This window comes from Vanacampus margaritifer, chromosome 1 (genome assembly GCF_051991255.1).
Source record: "Vanacampus margaritifer isolate UIUO_Vmar chromosome 1, RoL_Vmar_1.0, whole genome shotgun sequence".
NCBI classification, from domain to species: Eukaryota; Metazoa; Chordata; class Actinopteri; order Syngnathiformes; family Syngnathidae; genus Vanacampus; species Vanacampus margaritifer.
This window is the reverse complement of record NC_135432.1, coordinates 13,650,250-13,672,127: the sequence shown is the minus strand read 5'-3', so window position 1 is coordinate 13,672,127 and position 21,878 is coordinate 13,650,250. Positions and strand designations below refer to the sequence as shown.

General features: G+C 39.5%; 1 protein-coding gene across 1 annotated transcript; it reads left to right on the top strand.

Annotated features, from left to right (window-relative positions):
- Nucleotides 1–1,794: 1,794 nt before the first annotated feature.
- Nucleotides 1,795–20,638, top strand: spats2 (spermatogenesis associated serine rich 2). Its single transcript, XM_077581621.1, has 13 exons — nucleotides 1,795–1,939; nucleotides 5,130–5,386; nucleotides 5,801–5,880; nucleotides 8,545–8,653; nucleotides 9,040–9,089; nucleotides 10,367–10,589; nucleotides 11,761–11,910; nucleotides 12,138–12,273; nucleotides 13,177–13,235; nucleotides 14,998–15,107; nucleotides 15,192–15,294; nucleotides 15,693–15,838; nucleotides 18,244–20,638. The coding sequence occupies exons 2-13, from the start codon at nucleotides 5,365–5,367 to the stop codon at nucleotides 18,487–18,489; spliced, it is 1,434 nt and encodes a 477-aa protein (XP_077437747.1). The 5' UTR covers nucleotides 1,795–1,939; nucleotides 5,130–5,364; the 3' UTR covers nucleotides 18,490–20,638.
- Nucleotides 20,639–21,878: the final 1,240 nt, after the last annotated feature.

The window sequence follows — 21,878 nt, the reverse complement described above, 5'->3', positions numbered from 1 at the left end:
CAGCTGCACAGCTCCTTCAGTGACTCTAGATTCAGATGCTACTTTCTGACAGCTGCTGTCAGCACTCAGCTTTTTTTTCTCTCTGCTGGGGCTAAAGCGAGGCTTGACTAATTTATAGTAGGGGTGAGAAAATGATTTATAAATATATTTTTATTTTGTTATTATTATTATTATTTTTTGTTTAAATAAAACTGATCTTACAGCACAAGCCAAAATGGCGGTCTTACTCGGTGAATAGATCTAAAATGGTCTAACATTAGACTTACAAACAGCCAAGAGGCACTTGTACATTTATTACATTATTAATAATGAAAGAATCAAAACCAAGTATGTATAATATTTAGGTCTTAGGTCATCTGAATATTGTACATTATAACAATAATGTAAAAACTGTTCCATAGTGTGATATGCAAGCTATAGCTTTACATTATAATGTCAAAAGACTATCAAATGGTACGATAGCTAGCACGGAGCTGTGGTGGTTTGATCTCAGGTTGAGTTAGGGCAGCCAGTCTAGTACTCTTTAATATTCTATACAAAGAGTAGGACATTTGCATCAATACTTTCAGCTGAATTAAGCGATTTGGACGATTAGACTGATGTTTTGCCTTTTTGTATTTAGTTACCCCTCTCTTTCACTGCTTGTACACATTTTGTCCAACGTTCTGGGTCCATGGAAAAAAACATGGAACGATAATTTAGTTTCCATAACAATATGGTTGGAACATCCAACCGACCTCTTTTATGCCTGATTTTCTGAGAGCTTTGTATGCTAGTCACATGCAAAAGCAATACACCTTCTCATTCAATACATTTGCTTTATTTTCATGAAAATGTAATGTACATAGTTGATCCTCACTGAAGGCATCAAAACTATAACAACAACAATGACAACCCTTACACATTTAGAGTCATGTACTTTTTTTTTTTAAAGGGTGAAAATAATAAAATAAATACATAAATAAATAGCCACCCTTTTTTCTGATTACTTTTTTTGCACATACTTGGTCAAAAGGTATTAACCTGAAAGGGTTTTCCAACAGTCTTTAAGGTGTTCCCAGAGGTAAGAATGCTAAGAGTATGCAAAAAAGTAACCAGAGCAAAGGATGGCTATTTTGAAGAATATATAATATAAAACCTGTTTTCTCTCTCTCTCTCTCTCTCTCTCTCTCTCTCTCTCTCTCTCTCTCTCTCTCTCTCTCTCTTTCTCTTTCTCTTTCTCTCTCTCTCTTTCTCTCTCTCTCTTTCTCTCTCTCTCTCTCTCTCTCTCTCTCTCTCTCTCTCTCTCTCTCTCTCTCTCTCTCTATATATACCATTTGTTTTCACCGTGTATAAGGGGCATTGCGAAAATATATCATATGTGCCCAGATGTTCGGAATTGTCCATAGCACATCCTATTCCTGGTGTAGCGCCATCCATGCATTGCATACCCACAACCCTACTGAGGATAATCTACTCATGTTACTATTCCAAACTTTTCCCGTTTGTCAATTTTTCATTCATTCGTCCATCCATCCATTCATTCATTTAGTTTTCAGTTCCAGCTAAAACACATTAAGGCTTTGTGTGAATTTTCATTATGGAAAAATTTGCTTCGACTCCCAGAAAAAAAAGTAAAAATAACTGATATTTTCAAACTATTAGGACTAATTTTGCTGATATGTCAGTAAAAAAATTGAATACACTAATGAGCAAAATGAAGAAGAAAAAAATCGAGCTTTGTCAAATGTTTCCCGTGTGCCGTGAATGGTTAATAAAGGCGTGTTTGTGACGTTCCAACCTGGCAACCCTGGAGGAACCTGAAGCGAACTACAGCAGAACACAGAGCGGCCGAGCAGTAGAACACAGACTCTTGTCTTGTCGCTTACCTCACAAGTCTGCTGCCTTTGGGATCTGCGGTCACTAGTGCCCGAATTATTCTCTCCTTTTGCATCACCAAGTACGTAACTATTATTTACCTACTAGCGTAGCATGTTCAGCTTTGTTATTATGAAGCTTCTAAGCGAGCTGCTTAAATTGGCGTAGAACGGATAAATGGGTAGCTGATGAGCAAATTTATTTATTTTTTTAAAACCATAATAACTGCAAGCTAGCTGCAAGCTACCGAAACCTTCATACCGATTTTCATTTTTGATGGGGGAAAAAAATTGGGTAGCTACCGTGTTCATGTTGCAAATCATCGCCGATGTGTTGCTGGAAATGTTACACCGGAGGCTAATAATTGCGGTCCTTAACGCGTAGCTGTGCAAAGCTTACGCGGCGTTAGGTAACGATAGCAAGCTAACCTTAGCTCCGGAGTTGGGCTGATGATGTGAAACGAGCGAGCAAGCAAGCTTATTGTGTGCTACATTTTACAGCCTTGTGGCGGCTACAACCTGTCTTGTCATACAAAGACAGTACATGCAATGTATTGCGGCTTGGTTGTCATAAATTGCTATTGAAATGTTCGTGTAAGTGGAGAAACGAACATTTTTCTTTTGAGGGATTTCGTGTAGTGTTCCAAAATGTGCCTGATGAACGTTAACTTATCGACGGTGAAGTTTTCCACTAGTTTCGCTTTCCAGTTATTCAGGCCGGTTTCTTGGCGTGGTCCGATAAGCCCATTGACTTGCATACGTCAGTGCGTGTGTAAATGTGTTTAGTTTTAAAGTTGAGAGTGGCTCTCACTTAACCCCCCTCCTCCTCCTCCTCCTGCTCCTCATCCTGCAGCAGGCAGCCCGAATCCTGCTGGCTCTCTTGACGACTCAAGTAGCAGCAACCCACTTGATCAACAAACACAAGGATGCAGCACATACACCACTATCAAAAAGTTTGGGATCATCAGCTTTCCGGGGCAAATTTCGGGATGAACAGAAAAATCAATTTGACGTCATGTTCAGTGTTTCACGTCCTTTGTATTGAGTGTGTTTAAGTCCCTTGCTGTTTCCAAACAAGTAAGTGAACGGCAGAATTCATAACAGGTGAACATTAATTAACCTGTAAACTTCCTGGTTCAGTTGGAAATGCTATTTAAACCAACAATCATCTTCATCAAGCAGTTCATATTTTGACATCATGAGGCTTTAAATCCGACCTTGTTTGAGGGACTTATTTTTATTTTTTCATGTTTTTTGTTGTTGCCATTCAGCGGTTTGTTAGAGAACAACAAATTGTGCATCACAAAAATGTTTAGGGATGATAAAATTCTATTTACATTTCAGTTTCATTGTGGAAGTTCACCAAAAGCCAAATAATCCTAAACTCAATACAGGTAGTGAACGTGCTTGCTTTCTTCTTGTCTGCACGCCTGGCTGCACTATCGCACCGGTGACTGTCATGCGCATACACAGGTGTGGTTGAAACTGTCATCGATAGACCGAAAGCTTTTAGCTGTCCATTTCCCGAGAAGAAGCAATCAGTTCTGCTTCTTGCTTCAAGGAAAACATGGGAAAAAATAAATTAAAGATCGAATAATGTTTGATAAATAGGTGGACCTTTGCTATGTTGCGAGTACAAGCGACTAATAAGTTTATCACAGTTTCTGACACTTGGCCAAAATACTCACACTTAGTTTGTACTAGGGTTGCAGTTTTTTCTTAATACAAGTACAGATACTTGTTTGGGGGAACTCTCTCTATATAATTGGCATGACATGAATGAAGTAATGCTTGGTCACGAAGCCACAAGCGTGTCTCTTCCATTTGAGCTGACATTTGCGAAACAACCTTGAAAGTGCTCCAAAACAAACTCGGTCATTTCTAGGTCAACTCGACAGTGAGATTCTTACACGACAAGCGTGTCAAAGATTAGGACTATCTGAAAATGAAGGTTTGTTTTCCAGACAGGAGGCAGCAATTGATTGAAATCTGCCTTTTTATATTTTTTATATTTTAACTTGTTAGTGGCCATTAATATGTGCCTGCATGTGCTTCTATTGAGTTTTTGCAAAAGATGAAGATCTCGAAATCTATGTGAAAATGATTGTGTGATGTTGCTAGTTGTTTTTTTTAATAATAGTGTGGTCAGAAGAGTTGCTATATATAAGTTGCAACAATGGCTGCATTTGTAACCTAGCACTTCTATTTGCAGCCTTGTTGTTTTTTGTGTGTTATGCTAGATTGGTGTTCGGACTATAAGAGGATCCATGGGGGAAAATTATCCCTCGTAAGACGCCTAAAGTTAAAATGGCACGTCAACCCAAAAATGTTGTATGTGCCCCCCATTAGTCTAAACACCACATTGTTTGATATTGTGCTTGTGGAATATGAGCAAAGCAACAAAATCCACCTGTTTTTATCTCTCTCAGTGGGCGGCCATTTTGCCACTTGCTGTCAACTGTAAATTATATCTGCTCAGGTAACGACCAATCACGGCTCAGGTTCAGAAATCAGGTGACCCATGATTGGATGTTAGTTGAGCCCCGAGCATCTGTGATGTCATTTTCAGTGGCAGAGATGGATAAAAATGGGTGAATTTTGATGCTTTATTCATACTGTATACTATTGATTGGATTCCGATTTTTGGGTCTGCGATTCGGTTCAGAATCGATTATCGATTAAGAGCGATTCTTTTTTTTTAATTCGAAATGATTTGATTGACAATGATTTTTGCTTCAATCTATAGATGTGCAAGGAATAGTAATGATCTACTCCAGTCTGACTCGCTAATGCTAACTAGCGCGCTACTCGCGGCACTTCTATCACTCAAAAGAACGCCTCCACGCTGAAAGAAAAAAACTTTTTGGGGAATAACTTGATCGTGACTTTTTCCTTCTACTCTCTATTTTGGCTACAACATAACAGTGTATTAGACTGCGTGGAACCACACTGCCCCTCTGTGGCCAAACCGGGTACAACATGAACAGCGTTCCAAATAAAGGCACACACAGACAAAGGCAAGACAGTATAAAATAGTTTGAATAGAATCGATTTCGGGACATTTAAAATCTATTCTGAATCATACTAAATGAGAATCGCGATTCTTATGAGAATTTTTTATTTTTTTTTTGCCACACACACACACACACACAATATTAATCAGAATACTGTGTTTAGACTAGTGGGGGACTCCCACCATCGCCGTTTCTGTTTTAAATAGACAAAAGTAACCAAATGAATGACAACTTTTTCTCCCTACTTTCTCCTCACCAGGAAGAGAAATCGTGTCTTTAGCTGAGCTGATGGTGGAGGTTTGGTCTGAATCTCCCCCTTCCGACCTTCCGGCCCAGGCGTGAGCCTCGACAACTTCCTCCATCACAGCACAAACTCTTGAGAAAAGGAGCAAAACCTTCGGATCCTTCACTTGTGAGCGATAGTGCAGCGCACTTTGAAGTCATCGTCTTGAGCAAGTTGCAGACTCATCATTGTGCAACTTGTGGCTGACAACATGGCAAAGAAGAACCAAAAGGGTAAGTGTGTGCTGAGATGAACACGCCCGGCTGACGTGCGGCGCGGCGAGGCGAGGTCGTGGCTGGCTGGCTGCATGGCGTAACAAGTAGCAGAGTGACCTGGCCGTGTATGTTTACTGTCACTTTAACCTCTTTTCCTATCACTGATGGATCTGTTTAACTTTGGACTTCCCGCTCACTGTCCTACTCAGCTGTGTGCAAATTTCCCTCCTCTACATTTAAGGGGAAATATTCCTTAAAAGCCACTTTGTCTTGTTTGACACAAACAAGCCAGCATAGGAATTGACCAGACATTTCTTGGGAAGATTTTAAATGTAGCTCCATTAAAAATTGATGTAACACAACTCGTGCACACTGATTTTGAAGCGTCTTCTGTCGCTCTCATTTTTTTCCTTCTTTTTCTGCTCATTTCAGACACTTCGGGCGTTGTGTTTGACACACGCTCAAAGATGGTCATGTCCCAGGGAGGACCGCCGGAGAGGATGAAGGAAAAGGTAAGACGTGTGTACGCGAGCAATGCCGAGGAGTTTGTTTTAACACACACACACACACGCTTCCCTACCATTTGTACTTTGGAGGACCATTATTGTTTGTTTAATGTTCTACACCTCACTTAACCCGAAGGCCTTTCAGGGAAGTCTGCTTTGATAAGACGTTTTATGGAATTGCACCTCAAGTGTTTTTATTGCGCCAGAAGCCTGAGCATTTTTTTTACATTTTTTTTACCAAGACAGATTTTTAAGATGTGAGCAACATGCTGTTTTTTAACGTTGTGTTCACATATTTTAAGATGCAACTGTTGAAAAGCTGTTTTCTTCTATTATGTTTAAGTCTTGACGTGTGTCAAAGTTGCGCATCAGTCACCAACATGGACATTTAGTGGTTTGCAGGGTTCCCGCCAGTGCTTTATCTGCCTGACCAGATTTTTCTTGCTCCCCTGCCAAGCTATACGTATCACTTGTTTACAACAACATTTACATGACCTGTAGCGTGCGTAGTATTGAATATGGCCAAAGGTCGAGATTTGGACCCTGCTGTGGCGATAATCATAATTGACGTTTCATTTTGTCTATCGTCTTCCGTGCGCACTCCTCAGTGTGATAGATATGTCCTAATTATGATTCGTTTCGTCTTCGGTACATTAAACTTAAAAAAAGAAAGCTGTTTCTTCTTCGGGTGTTGCTTCAGGTCTTTCCGGTGCACTGCTGTTGATATAGCGCCTCCCTAATGGCGCAACCCTGCAACTGCAGTTAAAATACGTTCCTGCCGAGCTCAATCAACACAGCCGCAGCGCTGTGTTGATTGAGATCAGTGGCTCCGGCTGAATGTGGTGAGCAAATTAGATGGAGGTGGCCGCCTCTGAATTTTGTACTCAGGAAAAACCCGGCAATTGTATTTTTATATATATATATATATATATATAAAAATATATATATATATTTTTTTTTTAATTGTATTTTTTTGTGGTTGTTAAAATCATATTTTAAGATTGTGCTTTTTTGGAAAACTCTGTTAAAGTATTGTTGGTAAAAATGGCTTATAATAACATATAATAGTCACCCTTTCAAAACACCCATCATATTTTCATCAGTTAGCAAAATAATTATTGATTCATTTGATCATTTATTAGTTATTGATTATTGTACTTCTAGAGTCTAGAAGTACAATAATAATAATAAAATAAAAAATAAAAATAATAAAAGACAGATGAACGTCGGGTGCCTTAAGGCATCTGGGAATTGCACCCAAGGTTGAGCCAGACTTGTTGTGCAAGTCCACAATTCTCATCCCGATATCTTGGGAGATTTAATTATTATTATTTTTTTTTAACATGTGTTTAAGGTGTGCATTCAAATACGGTACTGGCCAAAAGTTTGGACTCACACACATCTCATTCAATGTGTTTGCTTTATGCTCATGACTATTTACATTGTAGATTCTCACTGAAGGCATCAAAACTAAGAATGAACACGTGGAGTTATATACTTGACAAAAAAAGGTGAAATAACTGAAAACACGTTTTAGATTTTAGTTTCTTCAAAAATAGCCACCCTTTGCTCTGGTTACTTTTTTGCACACTCTTGGCATTCTCACCTCTGGGAACTCCTTCAGTACTGTCGAAAAGCCATTTCAGGTGACTACTCTTGAAGCTCATCGAGGCAATGCCAAGAGTGTGCAAAAAAAAAAATCATCAGAGCAAAGAGTAACTATTTTGAAGAAACTAGAATATAAAACATGTTTTTAATTATTGCACCCTTTTTTGAAAGTACTTAGCGCCACGTGTTCAGTCATCGTTTTGATGCCTTCAGTGAGAATCTACAATGTAAATAGTCATGAAAATAAAGAAAATGCATTGCGTGAGAAGCTGTGTCCAAACCTTTGACCTGTATTGTACATCCACAGGTGTGCCTCTTACAGCGTATGCTGTCAATAAACCTGCCATAAGCTTCAAAAGACATCTTACCATCCTCTGGTGTTTCCCAAATTGTTTCAATTTTTTTTTAGGTCAGCTTGTAACATTGAAGATAGTAAGCATTTTCTAAAGCAAAAATAAATATAATTCTCTCATTATTTTGGCATTTAGCAAATACAAATAATTTTAGTAATCCTAATTGACCCCAAACAGAAAAGGTTTAGTCTGAGTTCATTCCAGACAGTGAGGGAGGGACAAAAAGTGTATTTTAAAATAATGTGTATATCAACATGGTTTCAAATGTCGTGCAGCGGCTGCAGCGCAGGCAATAATTTCTTTCTGCACTTTGACTTGACACTGTTGTGACTGATGTGCAAATTTAAACACTTTAAGACTGTTTTTTTGTATGACTTTTGTTGTAACTTTTGTCTTGTCAGGGGTTGCTAAAGTGCACAGCACACAAAAAAATTAAGTCTACTTGTGAGTTTCTGAAACCTGTGCAGATACATGAGCCCATTTTGGCAGCAGGGACTCTACATGCTTTGCTTGTTAGCCACAGGCAAATATTATTGTAAAACACTACTGTTTTGGTTTAGCTTGTTGGCACTCGGCTACATTTATGGCGGATGTAAAACTCTGCCAGCCTCATGTTTTGATGCAGTGCTTTATTGTAGTTAATGTTTAAACCCGCTCCAGCTGATATGTGTCACTTGTTGTATGATATCTGTTTTTCCATGTGTTGCAGATCAGCGCCGTCAGGGCAGTTGTGCCCAACAAAAGCAACAATGAGATTGTTCTGGTGTTGCAGCATTTTGAGAACTGCGTTGACAAGGCAGTTCAAGCATTCTTAGAAGGTATGAGGGCATCCAGTGTTGACCTAGAAAGCTTCACTATAAAACATTTATTGGCTAGTGTTTGGCTTCCATAAAAGCCACAGTTCAGAAAGGCCTTTAAAGCAACGGTCATGTACGTCATATATGACAGCAGCTGCATTTAGTGGAGATTGCATTGTTTGTTTTGTGCAATTCCAGCTGACTGGAAGTCAGCCAGTTGTGACGTGCTAGCTGTCATCGTAGCGGCGCTTAGATTAAGCATGCCTGGGCTATATTAAGCACAAGAAACTCCTTTTACGTCAGACTCTTTTGTTTGTTTTTTGTTTAAGTAACTTCCTGACAGCACCAAGAGGCATTCAAACAATGTATTGAGTATTTTGCATCGTTTCCGGCACACCTTTTTGTAGGTAGTGCAGCGGAGATCCTGAAGGAGTGGAGTGTCACGGGCAAAAAGAAGGTATGTGCACCTCATTCTCATTGATTGAAGATTTTTTTTTTTTGTGTGTAAATCATCTTTGAAATTTATGTTACTGTACAGTTGACCCCTGCTATTTATTGGAGATATGTACTTTTTTTTTTTTTTTTTTAACAACCAAAAAAATGTCTTCATTAAGGCATATTTTAAAACCTATGGGTGACGTTAGTTAACCCCGAAAACCTGAAGCTTTCCTGGAAATTCAACAATATCTTCAATGCCTACTAAATAATTGATATTTCAGCTCCTCAAAGCTTAGATCTGTGGCGTTCACATAAACCTTTATTATTATAAAACTTCAATATTTAAAATAAATAAATAAATCAACAAACTGTTGTGTCGCATCTGCAGGTATATTTACCTTCCAACACAAGAGCGCAGTTGTAATAACCTCGGGGATCGCGTGGTAGTTATTCGTCGTCCATTCCATTACAAAGCCGTCGACATCTTCAACATTCTCATCGTCTACAAACATATTTCTTAACAATATGTCACTGTTGACTGGTTACACTGATTCACAGTCCTCCCGCGCCGCCATCATTTATTTCATAACTCCCGCGAGCAAATCTGCGTCAGCCATGAACGCTCGGATAAAATTCCAGGACATGCTACGAGGCCCACGTCACCCTCTCGTGTAGATTTTGACGCATTTCATCGGATAAGAGGCCAAGAATTGGTCAAAACAAAATGATGTATCCGCTCTCTCAGCTTTAAAGGGAGAAGAGCGCTGGAGCGCTCCCGACTCTAACGATAGCGACGCGGTTATGCGCTCCCGGCCTTAATGGGTTAAAAAAAAGAAAGAAAGAAAGAAAGAAAATCATTCATTACAATTTTACCATTAAAATGGGGGACACATGAAGAAAAAGTATGTGGGGGAAAGCAACATAATTGTATGACATGGAGCCAGTATTTATTGATACTGTATAAGACTACAAAGGCATTTGATGGGAATTAATTGGTGGAAAATAGGAAGTCAGTTACATAGATACCTTTTTGTTATGAGTGACTTTTTTGAGACAAGCGGTCGATGGGCCATTTATATATTCATTTATTTTATTTTAATTGCGAGCAAACTTGAGCTACGAATGTAATGGCAGGTGACTCAACTGACTTGAAATTCTCTTTTTTTTGTGTATATATTTTTAAATAACTGTAAAGTTTCAGTGAGTTTTGCGCAGGTCACATCCCACCTGTCCTGTTGATACTTGACAAAAGAAAATATCAACAAAGCAGCCTGATATTGATATCTTGATCTGCAGCCCAATAAGAAAAAGAAGCCCAAGCCCCGGCCCGAGGCCGCAGCCGAACCCGGCCCGTCCGAAGCCACACCCGTCGAGGAGGGCAAGGACAAGACCAACGGCTTCCACCCTAACGGATCATTGGTGGAGGGGGAGTCACTTGATTCTCTAAGCGAACATTTAGACTCGGCTTCCCTGGACGCGTCGGAGCTGGACTCTGAGCTAACAACATCTGAAATCACTGGTAAACACAGACAGGACTTGTATATTGATGGTTTTTTTTTTTGGGCTATTATGTGTTTTAGGGGCGTACTCAAACTAGGCCATTTGAGTCAGGCCAAACTTGTGTGCGATTCTGCCACACTTTTTCTGTCACCCCTGGCATGCACGCAAATTGCAATATAAGGTTTGTCTTATTTAGTTGCCATCACGTCATCATACAACACAGGTTTGCTGATTTGGTGGATATTGTAGTCCAGCCAATTTCTATCGTGCAAGGTGACATTTATCATGGGGAGGTGTGGTAAGGCACACGTGACTGACTAGATTAGTTCTAGCCATTCTGTTTATTTGCATTGGGCGGGGCTATTGATGATTGTCTCGGAACAAGCACGTTGCCATACAATAGAACGTCGGTTTGGGTATGCCACAGTTTTCAAAAGATTCAGTGATTTGATTTTGACGGATTCATTTAGTGCTAGCTGCAGCATACACTTCTGACAGACTGATATTACATCAAGTAAAGACGGAAGTCCTGTTTGAAGTTCGTTCATTCATTTCATTAGCAATTTAGTTTATTTCACATGCTTTTCTGAATGTTAAAACTATGGTAATTTCTGTCTGTCTGGAACAGATTATTTGGATTTCCATTGTTTCCTATGGGAAATACTGCTTTGGTATTCATCCAATTGGAATTTATACAGACTTTCGAAACTGATTAATAGTGAAAAATGTTTTATTGTAATTTATAGCTGCGATTGGCTGGCAACCAGTTCAGGGTGTACCTAACCTACTGCCCGAAGCCAGCTGGGATAGGCTCTAGCGCCCCCCGCGACCCTTGTGAGGACTAGCGGTTAAAAAAATGGATGGATGGATGTAATTTATAGTCCTTGACCAGTCACGCCGGGCTCTTCCAAGCGTGCCAGGGAAGAAATCTTAAACATAAAGCACTTGTTCCAAAAAATCATACTAATTAATAAAAACAATAATAATAACTTGGCTTTTCATAGTACTGTGACCAAAAAACACTTAATATTTTACTTATTAATCAAACATACCAGATGTTAAAGTATCAGCTAGGCCTAGCATAGCACAGATTGCCTAGTGAGAATATGTCCTTACCAAAAACAAATGTGAACGCATCATCACTTGTTGGTCACCAGAGGAATTAAACAGCTGCGATGTGCGGCTCATAGGTGCAGAAGCAGAGCCGCCCTCTCAGCCGGTACAGAGTTCTCACCAGGCGCTCAGAGGCAACAAAGCACGAGATTCACAGCGTCATAATTCCTCCTTGGCACTCCCCGATGGGCAAAGTCAGCAGCGGTCGTCTGCGGGCAAAAAGATCGGTAAAGTCCGTGACTCATTACTAAAATCTGCTTAAGGTGTGGTGTTAAGTAGTAACTGAAAATAATTGTGTAGTTTTGTTCTCATGCAGACGCCACCTCATTAGTAATACTGTCACGTTGCAGTTGAGTGAATGAAGAAAAAAGAAAAGAAAAAATTACTACTCAAATATAGGCCACATGCACGTGACATTATTCTGTCTTGTGACAATTTGAATGTGTCCCCTCAGCTCCCAACATTGACCGCTCTGTGAAGGACTTGCAGCGATGCACCGCTTCGCTGACTCGCTACAGGATGATGGTGAAGGAGGAGATGGAGTCATCCGTCAAGAGGATGAAGCTGACTTTTGCTGATCTCCAGACCACGTCTGTATATTTGACAGTTTTTTCTTTTCTATTTTTTTTTTAAAATAATGGATTTGTCCAGTATTTTGCATTGAAACAATTAGCGGTGTACCTTCAGGACTCTCATAAGTGGAAATAAAAAAGACATTACTAGGTATCGCTATGACAACATGCAGCGTACAAAAAGAATATGTTGTGTTGCAAGCTTAACTCATTTGCTCCCAAAAATGTATAAACACATTCTATTTTAAATATTGCCATGGTCCCCTATAAGTTTTTATTTATTTATGCTAGAGCATACAGAAGGCTTTGATGCAGCCTCTGACTTGAAGAGGTGGCTTAAAGCAACGGTAGTTATTATTAAAAACGGCCAGCAGGTGACATCAGAGTATAAGAGATCAGCCTGGGCCATGTTGCAAACAAGCTCATTTACCCACAGTTCTAAAGAGACTTATGAAAAATGATGAAATTTAGCTATATTCTAATGCTAATTGCTGCAAAACTAAAACAGATATAAATATACTTTGTATTTTTTTTCCTGATGAAAGAAGAGACTCTAATCTTTCTTTTGGTAGGTTTCATGTTTTTATAGCAATAGAACACAATATTCTGTGGGCCTTGCAAAATCAGTCAAAATCCAGTAAAACAGCCTGGAGCGAAAGGGGTTGCTTCAGTGAAACTGGCCGGAAGTAAATTAGTTAATAACCGCTATACTTAATGTTTGCTATTTGATTGCTTTATTTTTATGGCTGTGAATTATTTTCATACATGTCAGTGACTTGCACTAGACTTGACTGTCATGTCCTACTGCAGAACCTTTCACCACATTATCCGAACTGCGTGCAGCTGTCTCTTGATTCATGTTTCTGGAATTCTTGTCTGTAATCTGATTAAAGACAATTTTATCTTCATTTTCTTTTTCAGCCTGATGGACAGAGAAGTGACACTGCTGTCCGAAATGGACAAAGTGAAAGCAGAAGCCAGTAAGTACTGTCTTTGAGAAGTCTCAGGCAGATAGAAGCTCTCAAAGGAACTCAATCTGGCCTGACGTGTTTCTGGAAAGCTCGTAAAAAGTCTTGTTGGGGAAGAGCAAGTCTGAGTTTTTTTGGTGAGGAGCCTCCAGGGGTCCAACTATATCAGTGGTCTGCAACCTGAGGCTCTGGAGCCACATGTGGCTTCTTATTCCCTCTTCTGTGGCTACCTGTGGATCTTAAAAATAATAATAATAAATTAATATTTTTTACATATTTGTTTGTATTTTTTCGATAATATATTATTCAAATGATTTAGATTAAAAAAAAGAAAAAGAATACATATTCCTTAAAATTTCAGAGGCCAAATTTTTAAGTTGTCAAGAAAAAGATTTGTAAGTTAAAAAAAATATATCCCAAAAGGATCATAAAATGTCCAAAAAGGAAGAGGAAAAGGAAAAAAATACCATAAAATGTACATGAAATTGCCAAAAATATCAGAGAATTGGAAAAAAAAGAGCAGAAAAGAATGTTCAAAAGGGTAACCTAAAATGTTAATAAACAAAAGAAAGGCAGAAAATTACCATAAAATTGTTTTGCAATTGCCAAACGGCAGAAAAGAAAACGTTCAACAACTAACTACAAAATGTCCACACACAAAAAAAAAAATCCAGAAAAAAATTAATTAAAAAAAATTGGCATGAATGTCAGATATTTGCTGGCAAAAAAGCTGCAAAAAAGTCAAAAAATAAAGGCCATAAAATGTCCATAATAGGAAGAAGAGAGGCAGAAAATTACCAGAATATGGCCATAAGATTGCCGGAAAGTCTAAAAATATGTAAAAAAATTACACGCAAAAAAAAAAAAATCCAAACACTAAAGACAAAAGGGAGAAGAAAATGAATGTCATAGTATTGGATGTTGTATATTTTTGTGTTGTGGTGCAACTCCAATAACTCATGAGCCCTCAATACATTAAACTAACACACTGTTTCCTTCATCACAATCTTCAAGTGTTTTGCGGCTCCAGACACATTTGTGGTTATTTATTTGACCTAAAATCGCTTTTTTGACAGGAGAGGTTGCTGACCCCTGAAATATACCTCCAACATTCCTGTATTTGCATGTATGGAAAGTAGGAAAATAAACAAGCAAAGTGTATCAAGACAAGACATTAGTACAAGTAGGCCATTCTGCTTCATTCTGCTCTTTGAGCGAAGAGCGTTCCTGGAAAAATGGAATGGTGTCGGGTGTCAGGGGAGTCTCGGCGCTGTCTTCATGCTGGGACGCGTGAGAAAATGTGCAGACATGAAACTAGAAAAAAAGAAAAAAAATTTCTTCTTTTGGCCTTTCCTGTCTTTTCCGTTCAATTCCCCAGGAATTGTTAGAAAAACTCAGATGGATTATTTAGATTTTTAGGATATCTTTGTTAAAAATCAGCTGTGCTGTACAGTTCAGGTTGCAAATGACTAGTGGCTGTTGTGTGCTTGCTGAGCCGACTAAATTTACACGAGAAGTTTCGATGCGGAGCTCGGCATACCCGAGTCCGGAACTATCAAAGCCCTTTTTATTTTCTTAACGTGCTCAAATGGATTCAACAAAATGACATCCTAATTGTTAAAGACTGTGATTGGTTAGTCACCGGATGACAGTGCAATTCAGTCATTTCCGTTATTACGGCCCGAAACGCACTCGCCTCAGCACAAATCCGTCATTCTTTTGACATGTACCTCTTGTCTCTTCAAATCTCATATCTTAACGATTGTCGTTTCAGTGGTGAGTTTGAACGCCCGGCAGAAGAGAGCCGAAGAGCTCCGCAGGCTGACGGACCAGTCGGCGTCCATGTCTGAAGAGCAGCTGACTGAACTGCGGGCCGACATCAAGGTGCTTCAAGTCGCTCTCCGACGCCCCGTTTTGCTTCCCGCCTCGATGCCCTGACTCTCGTCTGTCACCGTTTTGCCTTTGCAGCACTTCGTGAGCGAGCGCAAATACGACGAGGATCTCAGCAAAGCTGTCAGATTTACTTTCGATCTGGAACCGTTGAAGACGAGCATCACGGAATTTGGATCTGGTAAAAGCTGTCATGGCCGCTACCTCCATATTGTTACCTTTTTAAAAAAAATAATGGCCAAAGTCATAGTCTTACAGTTTTTTTTTTTTGCCTTTTAATATTTCCCCTGGTCACATCTGCTACATCTTTCGTTAAACAGAACATTCAGTTTTACCCATGAAATATTAATTAATACAGTTGTGCTTGAAGGTTTACATGCCTTTGGGGTATGTAAATTTATGCAAATGTACAAAATCAAAAATGCTATGAATTGCCACCAAAACGATTGCCACAGTATTTTGTATTTTATGGTTACTAGGCAACCGTGTCGCCGTACAGTGCGCTCAGATAAAAGTGACTGAGTAGAAACGGGGTTTGTGATTTCTGAATCTGCCACGTCCCCTCATTTTCTTTGCCAGTTTACCACCCTCGGACGGGTTACTCGGATCGATCCCGTTGCAGCTCCACGTCGTCCTCAGTGGCCAGCCCAAGTATTGTGGAAAGTCCTCCCCCCACCCAGACCCAAAGCCCCCCCAGCCAATTCCGACCACCGCCGACCAAACAGGTAAACATTTTTTTGAAAATCACATACCTGATATATCTGGCAAGGGCGGGGTGAGGTCGTGGTGCAAAGTATGGCCACGTATGACGTACTTTGTTCTTGAAGTCGGTTCTGATTTGTTTCGAAGTAGATTGTATGCAAAGACTAGGAATTATTCAGTACTTATAATTGTGGTGATTTTGAGTTAAAATGTTTTTCAACTAGGCATGTCAAAATTAGTGTGTTTATTTAAAGTTTCTTTAGCGCCACTAAATATTTTTAACGCACGATTAATGACCTGTACTGGGGGAATTCCAGTCGCAATGCAGCAGACTTGTCCACGTCACTATTAAGGTGTAATAAAGTAAATAATAATATATTTGTGGAGACTAAGGTCTAGTTGTATTTTGTATTATTTTTTAAATGTGCAGTATTTCACAAGTTACTTCATGTTAAAGATTAGAATGCAATTATGCCATCTAATGGCAGAAAAATGACCAACACAAATCAATATCACTCTTTTTTTTCTTTTTTTTTCTTTTTTTTTTTACAGTGTATCTTTTTCATTTTAACTCAATTATATGAATTATTATGAAATGACTATCAGTGACTTAAAGATGCAATCATATTTCTAGTAAACATTTTTTTATTTTAACAAGCGTATGAAAACTAAGTTTTTTGTACATTTAGAACAGATTAATCTTGAGTTATTAACGCTTTCACTGCCAGACGTTTTCAGAAACGGTTTGTCCCCAGTGCCAGCCGATTTAAGCATTTTGACTGATCTTTCAAGGTCCACAAAAAATGTTGTTTGGACTATGGAAACACACATACTACTAAATGAAAGATTGGACTCTCATCTTTCATCAGAAAAAAAAGTTTGTTTCTACCTTATTCCGTTCTTCAGTAATCAACAATAGAAAATGGTTACTTTCACCGAAATTCTCTGTTTTGAAACAAAAAGCGGAGAAAAAGAGCTTTTTGTGAAACGATGTTATTTCATGCACTCTAGTGAATTTGACACTTCTTTTTGTCCATGAATGATGCCACAAACACCTAAATAGTGCTTTACTTCTGTAAAACGCTTTCACCAACAATGAAAAAGTGTTTTTAGTTTGCAAAATACGTTTATTTCCATTCAACAGTGTAACAATTTGACAAAACAATTTCGCAAACTATTTACAAATGTGTGCAACTGTGGTACTACTTACAATTATGTGGATGTTTCAAATACAGTTTTTCTTTTTATAACGCTCCCCTGCGTGCAAGGAGACACAGCAGGACTCGCACAACAGATTAGTTTCACTTTCGCATTGGTCCGTTTTGCGTGCAAACGTTACACTTTCTTGACGGCCTTTTTTTCCGGGGAATAAAAAGCAAGTAGCAGACTGTACACACTCCTCCGATGAATATGCATTGGACTCGGGGCACTCTCCGTCGTCCGATCGAACGTCCGCCTGTGCGTGCTCGGTTGTGCTCCGCGTTTGACGCCGTCATAGCCGCCGTGTCAGCGCTTGCAACTTCGCCGTCAACCTCGGATTCACCATCATCATCGATGATGATCATCGTCGTCATCAATGTGCTCTTTTAGCGTTGGTTGATGCCTTTCGTCTTGTAAGTGTAGAACTGCTTGCAAACGGGCGCCTTGTCCGTTTCCTCCTCCTCCATCTAGCTACCCCCCATGTCTCCTACTGCCGCGTCAATGCTTTCCAACCACGGAGTCACCATCATCATCATCATCATCGATGATGATCATCGTCGTCATCAATGTGCTCTTTATCGTTGGTCGATGCTTTTGGTCTTTGAAAAAAACGGCTCGGGCGTGAGCTGCTCGCAACCGGTCGCCATTTTTCCTTTGTCTTCCATTCTCATCTCCTGCTCGACGTTCTAGCTCCGCCTCTACTGACGCCCACCCGATCTTGTCAAAAGAGTCATCGCTGCCCTCTAGGGGCCAAAAATAGTCATTAGGCACAACAGACCTCCTTGAAACTTTCACCACAGCTCCGGAAGGCTTGCCCGCACCCGTTTCAAAAAAAATAAATGTATAAAAAAAATAATTGGATGACGTCATTGGCAGCCCTTCGTAGGTTTTTACTTGACGTCTTTTAACGTCAGTGGCAGTGAAAGAGTTAAAGTCATGCGATTAAGATTTATAAAAAAAAATAAAAAATAAAAAAACGTAATGCCATGACACCCCTATTTTAAACATTTCATCAGTACTTATAATTGTGGTGATTTTGTGGTAAAATTTTTTCAACATTTCAATTTTCCTGATAAAAAAAAAATTTTTTTGAGCTGGCGGTGCACGCATGTCACACAGAGAAAGACAGAAAAGCGATGAGACGGGTTCAACTTGACAGTTGTGTTTTTAAACTCACACGTGGCACCCTCAGGAAGACGCTGTGTCTAACTTGTGACGTGGTCCTCAGATATTCCAAGGCAACCGGCGCATGTTCCAGGGCCCGGGCTATCAGTCGGGCGGCCAGCGCTACGGCAGCGGCTTCAATCACGATCGACACCCCGGACGCCCTGATCACCGTTACCGCGGCGACGGCAGCGGCCCGCCCAACAGCTCTCGAGGCGCGTCCCACGCCGCCGCCTCGTCCTCGTCCAACCAAAACCGAGCTTCTCACAACGGTCTTCCTCAAAGGCTTCCGCGGATGCCTTGCCCTTGACACTGGAATCCCTCCGCTCGCTCGCTCGCTCCAAGCCCCTTTACTTATCAACCTTGCACTCCCCGAGCCTCTTCCCGCCATCCCGAAAAGAAGTTTACATATTTTCATGGTTCCATATACACCAATCCGTTCATCCTTCAAACTTGAACAGCAGCTCTAATGCTTCGTGGCTAGAGTAGTTGATGTAAGGCCCGTGTGAGGCTTCTCCTCGCCGTCTCCCGTCCACTTGTGAGTACTTGACCGACATTTGCCCTCACCGCAACCTTTTTTGTGTCCCCCTTTCAATATCAAAGTTTAAAGGAAGTCGTATGGCACTAATGCTGAGCTGCTACAAACCAGGGAGAACTAGCGCTTTAGCTTTAGCTTGCTACTAGCTGTCCTCAGTAGTTTGTTGCTGAACTATGCTAATTTGCTAGATTGATGTTTTCCAACCTTGAATGAGTCGAGGTGCCTGTATATAAACACTAAAATAATCACGTTTCAAGTCACTCCGTTTGTTTGTTTTTTCCAAACAGGTGGCTACGCATGTCACATAGTTAATTTTTTTGCCAGTCACTAGAGGTCGCTTGCATTTATTTTGGACAAAGATGCATTACAGTGAACTCTCCCCGGCTTGGCGTTCATTTTTGAATCTACCCTTAGTTATTAATTGCTTTTGTTGTGAAAGTATTGCTTTGCCGTCATCTTGGTGCCGAGGACCGATGTGGACGTGAGTTGAGGAGTGTTACTGAGATACAAGTTGTGCTTTGCTGCCACCTTGTGGCATGCGTAGTCAGTTATTTTATGATGGGGGACGTTCTTTCCCCCCTCCTTTTTTTTGCGCCAGACGCTCACATTTTTTGTTGTTGTAATTAATAGATAGTTTTCAGACCCTGAAGTGACCCCTTCCTGATAAGTTTTGTATAAGAGGGCTCTTTTTTTTTTTTTGGTAGATTGTTTTATTTAAAAAAAAAAAAAAAAAAAACGGAAGTCCTTTATGCTGTTTTTGAGTTTTGGCTTCTGACCAACACATCTAACTTTCTTCCTTGAGCAGTTTGTTGTGTTGCCTTTTGTTGAACACATCTTTTTACATTTGCCTTTGAAGAAAATGAGATCATTTAGGGAGATCATTTTCAGATAATTGTAAAAATTGTCCACTTATTATTTTTTTTTTCCAATACATACGCTCGTTTTTGTACTGCATGAGTAAAGCTTCTCACTTTGTGTTGCCACCAAAACGTGAAGGAAAACAAGTTAAATACCTCATTGCGGAAGCTTCAGTGTGGACTGTATCAAAGAACTGCGGGAAATATACCTTGTAAAACCTGCATTTCTTCACCTTTATTACCCTGAAGATTTTTTTCTTTTAATTTCTTCATGTAATTGCTTGAAAGTTGTAATATTTGCATCGAAATGGGCCAAGAATCTTTTGACTGAAAAATACAAGCTTGATACAAAAATGAGGAGCTAGCCTAGCTAACATCTTCAAAGTTCACTGATGAGGTTTCTTGCTGCATAGTAGTCTTTTTTTTTTTCTTCCTTTTTTGGTCCCACCTTTTTGTACGCCGACAAATATACTGTAGTGCTTTGTTTAATGTGAGCTTTAAAGGTGCTAGCAACTAAGTTAGCATCATTTAGAACTAATTAGCAATGTGCGTATTCCTTCAGGTGTTCATGTTTCTGACTGATGTCATTTTTGCTGTTGAGTTAATCACAACTTGAAAACCACAATTTCTTTCTTTCTTTTTTTGGTGCAAATTGTAGAAATAGTTTATTGCCAAAGACTTGTCTTTTTCTTTTCTTATTATTTTATCCCATTGTTATTTTTTAAAATCTCAGTTAATCTTGCAGCCTTTTCATTTCCTCAACAAAAATCTCCTTGTGAGATTATCAATCCAAATTGAATTCTCTCGGCTCTCCTTCCTGCATATATTTTCTATGTGAATATTCACATTGGGCATCATGGACATCCAGTTGCTGAGACATCCGCAAACTCAAGTGCCTTTTCTTATGGTCTCCCACTAATTGTTCCCACCCACATGCACCACAAAACAAATCACACGCAATCGAATGGACCAAAGACCTTGGCCTCACCCACAGTACACCCCCCCCCCCCCTTTCAACCGATGGCACACTTCATTTATTACCAATAAACCCTTTGCAATATGGACTGAGTTGGCTTTGAATTATTGCTATGAATTGTAGCATTTTTTTTGTTTTCAATTATGAGCATTCAATTTGACGTATCCAACTGGAATATTTTGATATTCTCAGAGGTCATGCAGAATTGTAGGACATATCAGCTATTTTTTAGTATGAGTTTGATTTACTTCTCATTTTTAATAGCACTATGCTGCAACGTTATCACTCAACAAAATATCCCTGTTACTAAAACATTTTTCAGGCACATTAGATTAGAATGTTCCATTCAAAACAATCTTATGTCTATGACTTACTCCTTGAGGCTACTTTTTTCCCCCTCCTGTGCAGACACAACGCACGCACGCCACACACGGAAATTTCCTCATTAGGAAGTAGCAACATGATTGAGGAGCAAAAAAGCAGACCAGTAATAAAAATAATGCGAGTGGTAGAATGTCCCAAAAAACTTTTCACATATCCTGGTGTAAGTAAAACTTAATTTCAGTCCACTTGACAGCCCTTGAATGATCGGAGGACAAGCGTGCGCTTGCTTGTGAGCAAAAGCAAAGATGGGAGGGGTCAAGTTGGATGAAACCATTTTCAGTCAAATGGGGGGGTATACGGTATTTTTGTTGTTTAAATATGGTTTATATATTATATATATTATAGCTATACGTTTCTAGCTTGTTAAAAAGCACACAGTAAAATCTTTCTCTCTCTCTCTCTATATATAATACTAATTTTTTTGGGGGGGGTGCTATTGTTCACTTAATGAGTTAAATACGCGTCTGGTTAAAGGACACATTGAGCCAGCAGAGGGCACCAGTGCTTTTTAAAACGACAAACTCCCCTCCCCCAATAACTCAGAGCAAAATTTGACAAGCCTTGCGAATTATATTTTGCTTTAAAAGTCGCATTTTTTGTTAAAGTCAAAGTTTAATCAGGGAAAGTAATTTTAATGAGAGAATTTCAAACACACTATCCTACTTATTACCGGATCTTTTTTCTTCTTTTTTTTTAAATTCACGCAGGGATTTTTGTAACGAAAGAGCACAATCGTGACAGAGTTGTGGTTAACAGCTAAGGAGTATTATTTTTTGCTTCACCACATACTGTAGGTAAGCACCTTTTTAAAATACAATACACAATTTACTCTATTAAATGCTCATTATTTCACAAAGGTTGAAAACCATTGCACAAAATACAGTAGTAGCACTTTTTGTAAGCTTTAGTGACTTAATATGAAATCGTAATTTTTCACAAACACA